Source organism: Lissotriton vulgaris, chromosome 3_1 (assembly GCF_964263255.1).
Source record: "Lissotriton vulgaris chromosome 3_1, aLisVul1.2, whole genome shotgun sequence".
Lineage (NCBI taxonomy): Eukaryota > Metazoa > Chordata > Amphibia > Caudata > Salamandridae > Lissotriton > Lissotriton vulgaris.
In genome coordinates, this window is record NC_141689.1 from 148,158,015 (window position 1) to 148,175,753 (window position 17,739).

The window sequence follows — 17,739 nt, forward strand, 5'->3', positions numbered from 1 at the left end:
GAAAGAAGGTGAGGACGTGGTAGGAGACATAGGGATATACCAATTAATGCAAACTAGTTGACACCTCCGTTTCTATATACCTGTATGTCGAAACTGAATGTTGCCATGGTCATTATGCCAACCAACGTGAAAGTATAATATCTTGAACCCAAGTTACAAGTTGATTATAAAAAAAAAAAATTAGACCTATGAATTGTCCGAAATGTAAACTGGATAATACCGAGTGCGCTCAACAATGTGACGCCGCCGGACCCCCGGGTTGTCGGCTAAGAGGCTGTGTATTAATCAGGAGATATTGCAATACAACCACGAATGTCGCGGCCGGCCCCCTGGGGTTGTAGGCCATTGGCTGTGTCTTTACATGAGTGTACTACAAAGGTCTTTAAAAAAAAAAAAGTTTTATGTCTAGTGTTGGTGGGGGGTAGGAATCGAGTTTTTATGGATTATTATAGTGTGATTTGTTTCCCATTGCAACCCAAATACCTACAGTACTACACATCATCATGGTCTGCACCACTAAGCTCAACACTAATACATGACATCCCATGACGTTCATAGAGAGAGAGTAGACATCCCCTTTATCTCTTAGAATATACGGAGTCTCAACAACCCACGCAAGGGGAAACACATTCTTACATACTTATCACAACATGGCATTAAGATAGCCTTTCTTCAAGAGACCCATCTTTATCCAGTGATTCCCAGTTGTTCGCACACTCATGGGGCACTCATCAATATTTTTCCATTTACAGTACTTACTGAATGGAGGGTTCAATCCTTATTCCTAAGTCAGGTCCTTTTACCTTTCATACATGCTACGAGGACCCGGACGGCTGCTATATATTTTTGCCCGTCTCACTAGCGGGGAGTAATAACCTGCTGCAACATCAATGCCCGAATTTCGACTCCCTGGAATTTTTTCAAACTATATATACACTCATGCGGCGATTGGAATCCGAGCTAGTAATTATGGGTGGTGATTGGAATCTGGTTTTCAATCTCATTGCTCACTCCACTACTACACTCCAGGCGTGCAAGCCAGATGCTAGGTAAGTCCTGCATCAGATCATCGATACCTATAGCCTCACAGATGTGTGGTGCATACGTCACCCCACTACTAAAGATGATAAATTGAATCCTCACCTCATGAAGCATGGACACGACTAGTTTATTGGTTCGTGTCCGCCAATGCTTACTTATGGACCACTGATGTTAAACACTTGCCTCGCACCCTATCAGACCACTGTCCGGTGGTCCTTCATTTAGGTATTCCCTGTAGATTCTCCCTTAGACTCCTCAGCACTTCCAGAGCGATGACTTGTATGACCAAGTCTTTCGTTTTGAATTACATCACGCTGTTGTTGAATATGGAGGCACAGTATAATCTCAGGCTAGCCTCTGGGAGGCGTTTAAAGCCTACATATGTGGTGTCTGTATTTCTAAACAAGATATTCCAGGTAATCTGGAACAGATTGAATTGACCCTACACAATATTGATCTGGTGGATTCACATTCTGAGGACCCTCCCCATCTACCTGCCTGCTCGACTTTATTGTCTGAATTTCAGGACCTCGCCCGGAGAGAGTTGGAATATTTGGGGAAATACACCACAGCCTGGAGGTATAGCGAGAGAGAAAGCACAAGACATACACTCGCTCGCTTGCTTCGGCCCAGTTGCCTCACCTGGTTCAATACTGAGCTCCCACAGGAGCGGTACTCATAAATAATGATAGCATACTCCCAGAACTACAGCGATTCTATGAACAACTTTCCAGATCTCGCTCCTCAGGAGCAGAATCAGACATTTAAAGATACCTCACTGAGATTGCCATGGTTTGGATCACGAATGGCCAGCGTAGTTTCCTTGCTGAATCCATCACAAGCAACAAAATAGAACAAGCAATCGATATTATGGATTGCTCCAAGGCCTCTGGCCTTGATGGCCTTACTGGAGCCTTTTACAAAGCGTTCAAAACCCTTCTTACCCTGCATTTACTTGTTATGTTTACAGAAGCTCTATCTAGAGGCTCTCTCGTCCCCTCTCTTCGTGACGCAGTACTGACTCTAATATTGAAACCTGGCACAGGCCTGCATCTCTGCTCTTCCTATCGACCATTATCTCTCTTCAATGTAGACAATAAGACCTTTGCTAAGGTCCTAGCTACTCGACTTTCACTGCTTATGGAACACATTATCTCATCAGTGCAGTCGGTCCACACAGGACCGCTTCCTATAATCTTAGTACAATCTTCTCTGTGTTAAACTGAATCTCCCCGATGACCACTGCAGAACCTTGGGACTACAACCATGATAGGCTTAAGCAGAATGGACAGCATGAACATGAGCATAGCAGCTGTCTATTGAAATCTGCATGCCTAGTAAAATCATCTGATTGGGGCACATAGCAATGCAGCTCTACCTTAGTAATGCAGCAGTCTTCACAGTGAGACTGTACTTCTGGAAGTGTCATAAATCCCAAGCTGACTGATGATCTTCGATTCTAAGTTCTATCTTCCTTCACCCATTCATGCCTCATCCCTCAAAGTGGTCACTCTTCCGAACCCACCCTGGTCTGCACCATGTTGACCCTTTTCTCCCGCATCGTCCGAGTACACTGGAACACGTCCACCTTCTGCTCTGCTTGGGCCATCTTCAGAAGAATATCCAAGGCGATGAAGGTCCCAGTACGGCCAATCCCTGCACTGAAACCACAAACAAGAACCAATATTTTAAATGAAGAAGACCACCATACATTCTTCCAGACCAGAGGCCTGCAAGTGACAGGTTTCAAACCCAGCAGGGCCAATTCAGTCTTTTGTTCATTGAGATTCTTATTAGACCTTGGATGGAATTTCAATTACGCTGGAGTGATCGTTGTACTTTTGAATATTCAGTGTTACTTTTTGATGCGGAATTACCCATCATTATGCAAATACTCCTGCTTGTGTAATGTGCGGGCAAAATCCTACAACGAGAACACATTTCGAAAGCGTGAGCGGCTGTTCTCACTCGCTATTAATGTTCTGTTGCCATTTAGCGCTATTTCATAGATCAAAATGCATGCTTGTGTCATTTTGGACACAAGGGGGCATTTTTGAGCTATGAAATAGAGCTAAATGCAGAGTCACTCTTCTCGCATAATTCTGCATAATCTTGCGGAATTCTTAAGTACTACTGCATGATTATGCTACATGGAATTATGCGTGTTTCACCTACCCCTAGTTCTTATCAAGAATGCCATTGGCTTGCGGTATTATACCAATTATGAAGTGTAGTAGTTCTCCAGAATTGGTATCTTTTCTACGTATATATGATTGGATTATCCCTTATTACCAGCCTTGGAATACATGGTAGTTAATAGATAAACAGCAGTGTTCATATACACTCAATTAAGAATACTTTCGGCGTACACTTTAGGAAGGTTAACCGCTTGATTATGTTACTCAAATTCTAGCATATGAGAGGACAGACATAGAAAAACAGAGAGCTCAGCTCTGTTTATAAGCTTCATGTGAGAAAATTTCTTTTTTTTGTTTTGCCACCCCTCCATTTGTTATGAATTTTATTAATTGCTAGTGTCCAGCGTACGTGCTCTGATCCCTAAACATTAGATTTTGGCTAATTGGTGATTGTCTTTGTTAACTTTCTTACAAGGCCATAGTCTATGCTGCAAAAAATACACCAGTGACATACAAATTTAAAATGCCACCTGCGGACTGCAGTAACTAGTGTTACAAGGAAAACATGGCTTCAAGCCTTCCATTGTGGCCTAAATGTAACAGTTTATAACTGCAAACTGACCTGTCAAAATAACCCTTTGATAGGAGAAAACCTTTATTTTTAATAACAATAACTCATCCCTATGTGGGCTTTGTATTCCACATGGTAGGGTGCACATTATTAAAAATGGGCAGCATAGAAATTTAATGACACCATCTTCCTTCTGTGACAGGCTCCCAAAATCTATTTTGACTGTGTAATGCTCTGGTTGGCCAATGAGAAAAATAAAAGTACAAATTTAAATATGAATTCTATAACTCTGGGTTAAGACAAGCTAGAAACATAATTCAACCCCTTTTTAAAAATATGTATTAAAAGCCCAATCCAATGATGAAGTTGGATTTTCAATAAATAGTGAGGAAAAGTAACTTTTAGAATGTTACCTTTTCCCTGTGTGAGGTTCCTGGAGACTACTTTACATCAGCTTTCCAACAGATGTCGATCACATGTTTGACTCTATTGAGGTGTTTAAACTGCTCCCAGAGAATGGACAATGCCCTGAGAGTTGGATTTCTTCTACTGGTAAGAATACGAGATGGGGTGGTTTTAGGAACTTAATTAACTTCCTAGGGGCTGTGTAGGAAGGTGGGCTATTAGTTGGGAGGGATAGAAGCCCCACACAAATAATGAACCACCCTAAACGAACTTGAGCTTGACTTCATGGTAGCTTGGCACAACAGTAGTCAGGCTTAACTTGAAGGCAATGCGTGAAATATTTATGCAGCACTCAAACAGAAATAAAGGCAAAACATAACACAAAGAAAATCCCTCCAAAACGTAGAAAATACAATAAATCTTAACAAATACAATGACACCAAAATGACAAAAATCCAGTCAGTAGAACCTAAAATAGGAATTTTTCAAATTCTAGGTGAAAATTGTGAAACAAAGCAGAAAGTACCACTAGTGGTTATCTGGTCGTGATAGACTGGGAAAAGTGCTAGACTGGAGAAAAACAGAAATGGGGACCAGGTTTGTCCCACCATGAGCTATCTTTTCAAGTCTGTGTGAGGAGCTGCCATTCATGTTGACGGGGGACCGTGAGGAGGTGGATGTCAGAAGGAGTAGCGAGCCAAATTTTATGAATATTTGCTGTTTTGGTGCGAACTGCCAATTGTTGTTGGAGCTTTGCATTGGTGGTTGACAGCTGTTGCTTTCAGAACGAAGTGCAGCTCTCACTGGAGATTTGCATTAGGGGCTATCGTGGACAGTCGCTGTCAGCTTGAAGTGCAGGTTATGATAGAGCATCACGCTGGGAGTCATTGTGGGCGGGTGTTCCTCAGCATAAAAAGGTTACTTTGCAGTCACGAGGAACCCAAAACATCTGTATTTTCACCTTGAGTTCAGAAGGAGTACACTGATGCCAGCCAGGGTCCTGGACCTGGAGGGCACCTCTTTGGGATCAGGACTCACTCCGGCAGAGGCCAGCAGCAGGGCTCAGGCAGGTTCAAGTAGTGCTGGTCAGCTGGGCAGCTGCAGGGAGTCCTCTGGAAGTTGTGTCCCTGTAGCTGAAAGAGGGGGTCAGTCAAATGACCCTTCGAGACAATTCTGGGTGCCTGTGTTCAAGGTAAACAGGTCCAAGCTTCCGTCTTCCAACAGCAGGGCTGGCCTTACTCTGAATGTTCCATAGATGCAGGAGTGTTCTGATGAGAGTTCTGAAACTGCCACTTTTATATCTGGCTCCAGCCGTTGTGTGTGGGAATTCACTGACCTACCCATAGAACAGCTCCTGGTCAGTTCTTCCACTGGTTCTTGCACCAAATTGTCTAGGGTGATAAAGGCACCTTTGTTAGTGCCTCAGGCATAGTCCTTTGAAGTGCAAGCCGGGCAAGCTGGGTGAAGCTTGAAGTGCAAGCTGGGTGAAGTCCTCCCCAGCCATCCTGTCAGGAATACCCATTTACCTCATACCTAGGTTTCCTTTTTCTCAATGTCTGAAAAGAATGCACAACCCACAACAGAACCATTCACAGGAACATGACCCTAGACACTGGCAGAAAGGCACATTTGGTTCAGGCAGGAAAATTCAAACTTTCTAATAGTGGCATTTTCAGAATAGTACCTTAAAATCTGGATACCATTAAAGAGGATTTTAAAATAATATTAATTTAAAAGGAAATAGCATGTATCTATTTGGTTTCAAACTGAAGGTATCATGTATTAAATGAAATAAGGTTGCCCAGTCTATGGAAAAGATGGCCTTTCAACAGTGAAAAATGACTTTAGGAGTTTTTCACTGTCAGAGAGCTGAAACTTAGATCCACATGTCCTACTGTGCAAATATCATGCTTTCCTATAAGCCTTTTGTAGCCTACCTTAGAGGTGCCTTATAAATCATAAAAAGGAAGGTTATACCTGGCAAAAGGTTTATTTTGACACATCAAAACTGCAGTTCAAAACTGCACTAGAGGCTTAAGTGGCAGGCCTGAGGCATGTTTTGCAGTGCAACTTTAGTGGATGGTACACTGTTAACTGCTTCCTACTAGTAGCAGCTGCCTTACAGGCCCTGGGTACATGTCATACCCTGAACTACGGATGTACAAGTAAATTAAATGTGCCAATTAGGTGTGGGCCAATTTTACCATATTTTAAGGCAGAGCCCAAGCACCTTAGCTCTGGTTAGCAGGGTTAAGTCACAAATTCCTAATGACAACAAAAACAAATTCCAGCAACAATAAGGGAAGAAGGCGAAACGTCTGGGGTGATGCCATGCCAAGGATGTCAGGTCTAACAGGTATGCCCTGTCACAAGTAAATGTCAGGTGGCACCTGAAAAAGCTGATCCTTTGTCCCCCCCTAGTCCGGCTGGAACCAAACCCAGTGGGATGATAGCTACTCGCAGACGTAGTTTTGAGTGACCACAGAAGAGTGGACTGTTCATTACCACACAGGCTCTGCACAAGGGAAGAAGGGTTTATGGGAATAATTTGCACTATGGGATAGTTTGCAGTAGGGCAAAGAGGAACTGCTAAAAAAGTGGGTAGAGTCACCCCTGGGAACTTTCACCTCAGTCGTCTGGGAAAACTAGGAGTTGCCCCCACCTACTAGCTGGTGGTAGGTATAAATGTGACACCCCAAGGTATCATCTTCAGAACACTCTCTGGACCTGTGGAAGAGCAGACAAAGGATTGCACCTGCTGTTTGAGGCCTGTGAGGGAACCAGAACAGCTGGCTGTGCTCCCAGGTGTACCCAAAACAAAGACGTTGACTCCAAGGATCTGTTGGCTGACCTTCTTTGTGGCTTCAGGCACACACGCAGCAATCTGCAAAAGGCATTTTTCCTGAAGTGCACAGCTGAACATGAATAAACCTCTGCTTTTGGCCATTACCTGATAGCCTGAGAGTTTCTAAGAGCCTTCCCTAGTAAGTCCTGGGTGCCTTAGAAGTGTAGTCATTTGTCTGTCTGAGCACCAACAGACACACTTTTAAAATTTTTTACTCCAGAGCTTCTGCTGGACCTGCCGGAAATGGAATTCAACCAGCAGTTTTCACAGTGTCGGATTGGATTTCAGCTTTGTTCCTCATAGAGACTGCCGCACCTCCAAAAGGTGACTAAGTTCTATTCAGTATTGGGACTCAGAAAGTATCCCCAAAGCTGTACAGTGTCAGAGGGACAACTCTGCTTCAGGTATCCGGCCTTTTTTAGTTCTCCAGCTGCAGTTTCATTAGAGACTCATGCGGGGAGGTTATTTCTTCTTCTCTTAAACATTCTTTTAAGTCCATTCTGCTTTGGGACCTAAAAGAATGTTTAACACTTTTCTTCAATAAAGTTACAAAGTCCCTACCTGTAGAAGAACTTTTTTGACTTCTTGTCTTTCAGTGAGACCAATCCATTTTGTGTATCCGATCAGGGCTCCTGAAATTGCATCTTAGCTCTAGTCTACTGTGACGTTTCTCTTACCTTGGGTACTTTATTTTTTCTTGCACTTTCTCAAATGTAATCTTCAAATCATCAAGTCTACAGTTCTTCTTATTGTATTTTTGCCATTTGGGTATTGAGTCTAAGGGTTCACAGTCCCTGTGTTTGTTCTATTTGGTTTCAAAGTGTAAATAAAGTGTGTCTTGAATATGTTTTGCCAATCAAAGGACATGTCCCTTACCTATAACTTCAAGGGCTGATTAATCCTGTGCTCTTCAACAAGCCATGCCAGCAGAGGGCAAGCACATTGCCCATCTGGCAGGATCTCACAGAAGTAGAATCCAAAAATGTGTTATCAAAGCAGATGAAGTTTGCTCCCGCCTCCCACTCCTTAAGAACAGCATTGTCTTGTATTCTATACTCCTCTGGTAATGAACCTAAAATGGGCTTATGCCATGAAACAACTGTGATAGAATGGTTGAAGTGCATTTGACGTTCACAGTAGTAACTGCCAAGAAGTTGACTCTATTGCCCATTGTTTTCTATTTGTGTCCCTCCCGGTCCAGTAGTACAGTGCCAGGTTGATATTTTTATTTTACTTAGCACTGGAATACAGATTCTGTTTGATCTGGTTGAGTAGGCAAGCAGGCTAAGTTTCCGGTGCTTTCTATTTCTTTTCCAGCCTGGCTAGATTGACAAATTACATTTTCAATCTGTGAAATGTGCTTTTCTCTAGATAAGAATTACCTTAATTTCCCTTCTGGTATTTGCTATACAATCAGAGAACGTAAGGTTTTGCTGTGAATTTGAAGGATAGACTGATCAAATGTCTTATATCATCAAGTTGGTAATGTCTGGCAATATGAAAGGCATCATCAAGGCTGAAGTGTCCAATTCACTTTCTCCATTTTACACAGGTGATCGCTAGGCTGGCCACGAGCATCACAACACCTCTGCTATATTCACCTTCCTATTCATAGTCATCATTGTCATCAGCATCACCCTCCCCTTCTGCTGGAGCAGAGGCCATGGGAGTATGGATGGCGGATGTTGTGGAGCAACAATTGGTGATTGCCAAGGCTGTGGTTGTGTTGAATGGTTGAGTGGGTATAGCAAAGGTGGTTTCTGTGGAATGGGTGCAGAAAATAGAGGCTACCCAGACTCAGCAGATGGCCCTTGTACCAGTAATCACTGGAGGATGCCTGGCATCATATTTGGAAAGTAGTAGGGATGTCCACTGGACCCTAAAAGACAGGTGGGGTAATAGGCAAGTGACACAGTATAGAATCTCTATGATGAGGCAGTAGAAGTGGATCCTGATAGTAAGTTTTGAGAGACCTCTAAAGCAAGAATCACCATTCTTTTCGTTCAATTCATCCTGGTGTACTAAATGAAAGTTTAGATAATAAGAACCAGTTGTGCTCTGATCACCTGTGTCCTGATTATCTTCTTCAATGAAAAAAACGTACATTTAACATCCTTTGTCATCAGTTTTCGCCCTTTCCTCCTCTTCGCCCTCCTGGCTCGCGGAGGGCTCTTTTAGGACCTCAGCTGAAGGCTGTAATGTTAACCTTAGAGGAGAAATAATGCATTCAGTCCTGGAAGCTTAGTCACAATGATAGAGGCTGGAACAGCCGATGACACTAATGTTTATGGAACAACAGCTGACAAGATGACAGCCAATAAGGCTGCAGCTGATGGTTGAATAGTTATCAATCAGAGGGATGATGATCTTGTTGATAGGGTGAAAACTGCTGATAGCTGAGGAACTAATGTGCTCAGTGTCACGGAGGTCATCAATGGTTAGAGAACTTATGGTTGAACAGCGAATGGTTTTCACGTCAGTGAGACTTGGAAGCGTGCTTGTTGTCATCTGACGAGCAACCTTGAAACTGATGACAGACATTGCATCTCTCATTTGCCCAGTCATCCCTTGAAAGAGTAGCACTCTGGAATGCCCCTGTCTCTTCTCAGTTTAAAGAAGAGTATCACGCACTGGTACTAATGTCCATTATAGTGTTGTTACTTTTAGCAATCAGTTCTCATTGCAGACACAAACAAATACAAGCAACCTTGATCTGTGTCATCTGATTTGAAGTGGTTTCCTGATGCTGCATGTGAGGGTAACAGAAGAAGATTAGTTTGTTCTGATTGTGGAATGTGTGTTTTTATGATCATGACTACATTTAGGAGACACCATAAGGTGAACTGCTGGTAACATAATTATTGTATCTCTTCATTTGTTTTAAACCAGGAGCTCTCCATTAGCGTCCTCTTAGCGTTGAAATCATTTTGTCAACAGACACAATTGTAGACTTTTTCTGAATTATAAATGGCATTTCCTTTTGTAAGACTTGGTGATCCTAGTTACTTCAAGTGTGCTTCAGAAAAGCAAAGGCCTGTGGTTTTACATGTACAATAGCCGTGCCATTTATTTCGAGCCAGGATCTCACAGGTTTTTATTAGCATTGAACATGAAATACATAGAACACTATAGGTTTTTCATTTATGAACAAACCACAATCAAATTGTTGGTGGTAGCATCACCCTCTATATTGATCAACATTCTTCATCATACAACAATACCCATCTCCACTGACATAGGCTGGTCGTCTCACATATCTAACCCAAGTATAAACTCGCACACGTGAAGTACATACCTCAATATCCATCCATATTTTTCCCCTGTAATTTCAGACCCTGTATCCACTGTCCACTTATTACTTAATCTCTCAAAGAGGTCTTCTCAAGCAAGGTCTGATAAGGCAAAATCAGCTTCTCTCCCTCTTTCAACATACACAACATGTCTTAAACATCATGTCTTTTGGATTCTAGGATGCTTGCTTGCCTAGTCCTTTTAATGGATTGCATCATTGATCTACAGAGTACAAAATGCCCACAGTTGCCCCCAATTTATAACTAGATCTCCAAAGGGCCCAAGGCTTGTAGCATAGTATATGTTGCCCACCGTGCCAATGCTACTATCTGACCACTTCACCAAACGCCTGGCCACAATCTCCGTTCACAAGTCCGGCAACGCCTCCAACGAAAAGATGTTTTCAACCCAGTTTTCTTCAAGCACATACCCAGCACAATATCACCACTCCGATCAAGTGGCGAAGTATGCCCAGGCATTCTTGTCCCTCACCACTAGATAACAAATACAGGCTCTGTTGACTCCGCTGGTAAGGCATAGGTTTTGTCAACCTGTCCAGTAGTGAGTACACTGGCTGCCCGCTGAACCTAGGGGGTAGGTAATATAGCTCAAAATCAGGTGCACCAAGACCACAATTCACCATCGACAGCTTTTAGATCTCAAAACTTGAGTAGCATCACTCTTTTATCATTACATCTCTTCACACTGCAGAGCTTGTTTGAAAATACAAATATTGCTCTGTTTTTAAATGTCAATATCTCTCTAGTTTAAAGAATAAATATATTCATATCTTAAAAAACTATTATTTTCCTCTGTAACTATAGAAATCTATGTCTCAAGATACATCTATCTCCATTTCTTAAAATACAGGTATCTTTTTGTCTTGAAATGCATTTTAAGGTACAGACATCTCCAGAAATCTTTATCTGATAATACAGATATCCCCATATCTGAAGATTTAGCTATCTTCCTGTCTAGAAATGCTGGTATCTCCATATGGGAAGTACAAGAATCCTCATCTCTGAAACTACAATTGTCCTTGGCTAGAAAATGCAGAAATCTGCCTGACATAAACATAAAAACATACAGATATTTTCAAAATCAGATTACACAGTACTTTCCCTGCCTGGATAGCAAATATCCTTCTAACTGAAAGTCCAGATATCACTGTGTCCGAAAGTACAGATATCACCATGTCTGCACTTGGATGCAGGTACCAGTCTAAAAGTACAGATATCTCTCTAAAACTATGGGTGGCTTCCTTTCTGAAGAGATGGACAGCTCCACACAACTTCCTGTCCTATCTAAAACTAAAGACAGCTTTTTCTCTGATAACTCCAGATAGTTTTCTACCTGTCTCAATGTAAAGTAGCTCACTGTTTGCTCGTACGGGTAACTCCCTGATGCAGCACAGTTAGCTCTGTGTCAGTAAGAAAAGATGGCTCCTTGTCTATAGCACCATTCGAAATGTTGAGGCTATAAGACAACTACAATGCTATTGTCTAATACTGTGCTTACATGGAGACTGCTAGCTATTGAGTACTCATGCATTGCCCTCCCAAAATTGTGAGTTACCCTAATCACACTTTGAATGGTATATACAACTACCCTTACTGTATTACTAAGCCGTGCATCTATGACTGATTACTGTGGAAAAAAATATTCATTGTGCAATATGTCTGTCTGTTAAAAAAATAGCTACATTGTAAGTATGGTTCAACCCAACTACTGCATGCTGTCGTCAGTTTACAGATGGCTGTTGTTAGCACCACTGCTGTACAATTCAATTCTAACGCACTTTCCCATACATACCCCAATTATGTCTGACCTATATCTAAAGACTGATTACAGAAGGACAACATGACTAACCTCATTATCCTTCTGTGAGTACTATTAGAACAGGGAAATCTGGCAACCACATTGCTGTATATATTAATCCTTATCAGAACACTGGAATGTTGAGAACGCTATTGAAGAAAATGAAGTAGCTCCCGGCTTATACTGGCCAGTATAAGACTGGGGCTCCAACTTTCCAATGTTTGTCTTCATGTTTCACTCTTTTAAATTTTATTTTTTCATACCTTTAGTGGGTAGAATGTTCTACTACTGTTATAGCCCTTCTGCCTCGGGCTATACCTGTTCTTAAAGGCTCTCTCCCTCGTTATAGGACCTCACCTGCAGGTCAGTTCAGGGCCTTTAACAACCAGCACAGCCTAATGATCTAAAGATGATATCTAAGAATGCCAACTGTTAACAACCTTGTTTTAAGCAAGGCAGCAGCTCTCTAAACAACTAAGGCCAAAAGATAAGGAGCAAGGAATGTTCTCCACTGCAACAAACTCAGTGGATGAAGATGTTTGATTAAATTGAAAATTGGATTTTGAAAGTATTTCTTCTCATTTGTACCCTACACATGACCCAGTAAACCTATGGTACCTGCAATGGACAATGACAGGTCCAGAGTCTGGAGACTTCAATGCATTCATCTGCTCCACCAGCCTGAGCAGACCGGTAGGCCTACTGGGAACCCCATGGTCTGGCCAATGGATATAGTGAAGTTGCTGCACCGTCTTCTCAGGAGCATTCCCCTGTAGAAAAAAGGGCAAACGCTGTGAGGCCAGCTTGTTGGAAAGAGGACTCACGTTAACAAAAATCATCTTTCAAGATCATATTTCAAATGAGGTAGTGATACCAAACTTCTTACGAGCAAAGACAGAAAAAAATGAAACCAATTGTGCTCTGTCTGAAGCTTTCCCAGTAAAAATGAATTTGAATCTATCAGTGTTCATTATATTCTATTTAAATATCAATTATTTACATTGAAAAAATTGGGTAATTTACCTCTAAAGTTATAAACGTCACGACGTGAACAAGGAAGAAAGTATTCATGCACTTTAAGGGCGGGGGTCATTCCTCATTCAAGAATGTAAACCAACTAACTTGTGCCTTTTAAAGCCACTCTCTTTAAATATAGTCCCTAAGATCCTCCTAATCTATCTGTCATGTCACAAAATTAGGTGTTGTTAAGTAAACTGTATTTATCTGATGAGACACTCAAACAGAAATGCGGTACAGTATTTAACTTGATTTTGGTCATATTGATTCTCTTAGTGGTCAGTGATTTGTGTAGGTAACAAAACTTTAAAATATATAAAAGTAATTTTTTGTGTGATTTGGTCACCTTTTTGCAGATAACATTACCAACAGGGTCTTTGTGTATGTGGAGCAGGCAGACCTCAGTGTAAGTGGGAGGACAAATGATCTGAAAGATAAGATTGTTCAAGAGTTCATTAAGTTCTGAAAAGAGACACTCTACAAAGCTGTGTAGAAGGAGAGTACCGGCATAGGGAACTAGTAGATACACTGGTTACATACCATGAATCGGCCTCTCTGCTTTCTATAATTGGAAGTGGAACTGAGGCTGGAAAGGTTGGCTAAGTTGTGAATAGTGAAGCTTTTGAAAGGCGTATATTTAAATAAATATTGAAGACACAGTTATGGTTTTCCATCTTGACAAGTGGATTCCGTTAGAGTAAGATATAAGATCAGGTGGCGTTAGCCGATGTTCAGCAGGTTGAAGTCAACCAAGATGCCGGTTGGGGAAGGGAGGTTGCATTTTACTGCCATTATATATTTGAAGATTTGCATTAGGGAATTTAGAGTGCTGAAAATGTAATTGATTTGAAAAAATTAAAAGATGGGGATTGTATGATCCTACATTGGTGGCGAAAGCATTTGATAATGCTTGGCCACCCAATACTACAAAATAGCAGAGACAATAGGTCATGCATGTGGGAGTGAAGCAATGAGGAAGCAGGAAAAGAAGATTCAATGGTGGCTAAAAACAGGAGAACCAAAATTACCAATGGGATAATGTTCCCAAATAAGGTTGTGTGCAAGGAGAAAAGGAAGTGGGAGGACAGAGCAATGGTGGAAATAGACTTGAGGACAAAGGCACAGGACAGGATTAGTTTCAAGGAAGAAGTGTCAGTAGCATATGTTGGTGATGAGTTAAGTTGACACAAGTCATTTATGGCTGGTGCACTCATTCAGCTTTGCTTTCAGTACTCCTTACAATCACTACTTTAATTTTTTTGCGTCATCCTGCCTTCACCACAGTCTAGATTTTACTGTGTCTTAATCACCCACGTAAATCTCACTGTGGGCTTGTGGAATGTGAGGTGTAACATAATATTTAGGGGTTTATTTAGAGTGTGGCGGAAAAGGTAACCAAAACATAGTGGAGCACACAGTCCACTAATCTCACAGATCCCCCAATCTGTCTTTAATAAAGTAAACCACCACGTTTCTGACAGCAGAGCCAAAGCTAGTTCCGCCAGCAGAAATCTTAGACGGTTGGCACGAAGGACAGTTGGTCAATGGACATCAGATTGCCCCCCAATATTGAGGGCCAACATTTCAACATCACTGCCTCCTGTCTGAACAGCCAAGAAAAGCTAGTGGTTCCCAACAGGAAAAATATTAACAATTCATACACGCTGGTACTCTGCATACCAGTGAATTCTATTCTTTCATTGAAAGTTCATACTCTACGATAATTCCTAGATGCCTTGTGGAGTTCTTGGTAGTGCGTCTAATTTAGGAAGGCCACCATTAGTTTGATTAAATTCCCAACTAGAATCACCTCGGTCTTAACTCAGTTCCTTTTTAAACAATGACCCTGCATCCAAAAAGAAACCATTGCTAGCCCTTCAACAAGATCATATCTTGTGGCCTAGACATTTTCCACAATCTACACAATTAACTAGGTCTTATTTGCATATTAAAAAATGTTGAAACCCTTAGTTTGAACTATGACTGACAAGAGGTACCATGTAGATGTTGACTAGCATCAGACTTCAAGTTAACGCTTGTGGAACACTGGAGGTGACAAGAGCAGGATCTGATCTCAGCGGGGGAGGTAAATTAATTGCGTTTGGCCTGACGAAAAGGATTGCAGCCTCTTAAGCTCTTTGTCATAAAGACCTATATTGTGTAGACATTCTCATAGTCTAGTGTGTGATACCAAATCAAACCCTTCCAAGAGGTTGAGAAGAATGAGAACGGCAGATTTACCTTAGTCCAATGAGAGCTGATATTGTACCCTACTGGCTGTAAGGTATGTATCTGTGCTATGGTTCTCTCTAAACCCTGCCTGTGAATGTCCAGCCTTTTGTTCGTCTATACAAAATGTGAGATCTGAAGGTTGATAAGCTTTTAAAAAACATTGTCCAGGTAGGGGAGGAATGAAACAGGTCAATAATTCATCAACTTTGGTTTTTTTTATCAATTGATGTACCAAAGCGTTCTTCCATTTGTCTTGAAATATAGCCGTGTCCACGGATCTGTTGAATATGTCTGTGATCCATGGGCAGACTGGCATTTGCAGATAACACATAATGAGGGTAAGGGTCATGCGGGAACCTTGACTTTGATCACAGCTTCTTCCACCATAGTAGCAATTAAAATGGAAAACGATTCAAAGACTGTGAAAGAATGGGGCATGGACCAGGCTTCAGAAAAGTGTCAATAGTTAGATGAGCAACAAAGTGTTGTTTTAAAAAATGTCTGCTATATTAGCACACAAGGTGGCCGAAGCAGGAATAGATTGCTCACAGGCAGAATGATCTAATTCCCTTACTAGTCTGAATATTTCACAGGACGATTTCTTGCTCTCCTTGATCTTAAGAGCAAAGTCATCCCTATGAGCCTGCTGTATCCGTTTGTGATAGCTATTAAGCTTTTATTTAAAGTTGGTTTTATCAGCCAGATTGTTAGATTTTCACCAACATCCCTCCAGCCTTTTACACTCTCTTTATGGATCCCTTTTTTATGGATCCTTAGCTTCAGGAAATACCATTTTGCAATAGGAAAGCGTCTAGGCTGCTTGTTGGTTTTTAAAGGGGCTAGAGATTGCTAGACTTCTCCATTGCTAAATTGTATTCTGAAGCTGCTGCATTCACGTTAGTTAAGACAGTGAGATCTGGTAGCTGAAGCTCTTTTGAAAGATTATTACTAGAGATATTCTTCCAGATACTGAGCTTGGAAGAACTGGCCTTGATGACAGGAGACAGCTGCTTGACTATAGAGAAGGTGTTGGTCAGACCAAACTAGAGGTGTGAGTTGGTATTGATTAGTAAATAATTGGTCAAGTGTATGGTCTGCTATATGTGTGGGTTAGGTAACTTTGTGAAGTAAGTTTAGTGCTACCATATCATCTCTAAATGTTATGATGACTGGGTCTTAATATTTTGCAAAGCGAAAATTAAACTCACCAGTAACTAAAAAGCTGTTAAATTTGATAGCTAAACGGGTAATAAGTTCAGCAAAAGTGTAGCGAAACATTTGCTTCTGATCTGGGGCTCCGTAAGTCAAAGCACTTCCAATAGAGGGTGAATTTCCATGGGACACTTAAAAAACATTACTTCACAGTCATACTGTTCCCAGGATTTGGGTGCAATGCTTAGATGGAGATCTAGCATTTAGATACATGCACTTCATTCAGTCTTTCCCTATCAAATCTCAAATTGATTGTTGGAAATTAGATACAATATCTCCCCTAGGCTCGCTGATGGGGCATAATCGAATGTGTACGCCCGGTAGCAGCTAGGCCAGGAGAAAGGGCCTATAGTGTCCGAAGGATTGTGAGCACCGCAGTCATAATTATGGTTTCCTTTATCTCTCAGTTTCCATAACTGAGCATGGGTGTAAGATAACGTTACATTGGATTCTGGGGTGAAATGGCCAGGGGACCTGATGCCTGCCATACATCCCACCTCTGACCTAGCGCAACAGACCAAAGCCTGCCATACTTTAGAGGGAATTCTGTGGGGAAAAAAGGTAGACTTTACTGACGGTAAGGCATTATTTTCTGACCTTTTGTAGACTGAAAGTTCGGGTAACATGGCTTGTAGACATATCCGTGCTCCAGAGAGTCACTCTGAAGTGTCCGTACGTATCCGACTGCTCTGGCCAGTACTGCTCACACTTCACCTGTCCAAACAAGGAGACATAGAAAAACTCAGTATCAATGGGGGCATGAGTTACTATTAGAAAGGAGTCTACCATAAAGATTCTCCCCGTGTGTAGTACTGTCCATGGATGTACATAACATAACATAACATAAGCATACTTCTCTTTACTTTCAGGACATTAGACCATTCCCAGTACAAATACACTTGCCATGTCTGAAGTAACTACCCCAGCCTTCGTTCTTAGGGTGAGTGCTGTGGGCTGCTTGGAGGAGAAGTTCTTGAAGTAAGAGATTTCAAACAAAGCCTTCCATTTGTCAGCTTTTCTTTTTTTGGGTCTTCTCTTAAGCCCACTTTGCAAAGGCTCTTCTGCATGTCTCAGTTCTAGGACCTTCCTGCTGATATAATGGTGCCAATCGTCTCACCACCCGCTGTTCTCCTTCATACAGCTTACTTACTGAGCCCCAATCTGTAATG

General features: G+C 41.7%; 1 protein-coding gene across 1 annotated transcript in view; it reads right to left on the reverse strand.

Moving 5' to 3' along the window:
- The window catches only part of LOC147726124 (receptor-type tyrosine-protein phosphatase mu-like), a 1,369,719-nt gene that overhangs the window by 100,692 nt on the left and 1,251,288 nt on the right, over positions 1-17,739 (reverse strand). The window contains exons 25-27 of the mRNA XM_086960227.1: positions 17,168-17,284; positions 12,728-12,879; positions 2,567-2,702 (exon numbers count right to left, since the gene is read on the reverse strand). Of these exons, the coding sequence (XP_086816353.1) occupies positions 2,567-2,702; positions 12,728-12,879; positions 17,168-17,284 (405 nt within the window). The remainder of the gene's footprint in view (positions 1-2,566; positions 2,703-12,727; positions 12,880-17,167; positions 17,285-17,739) is intronic.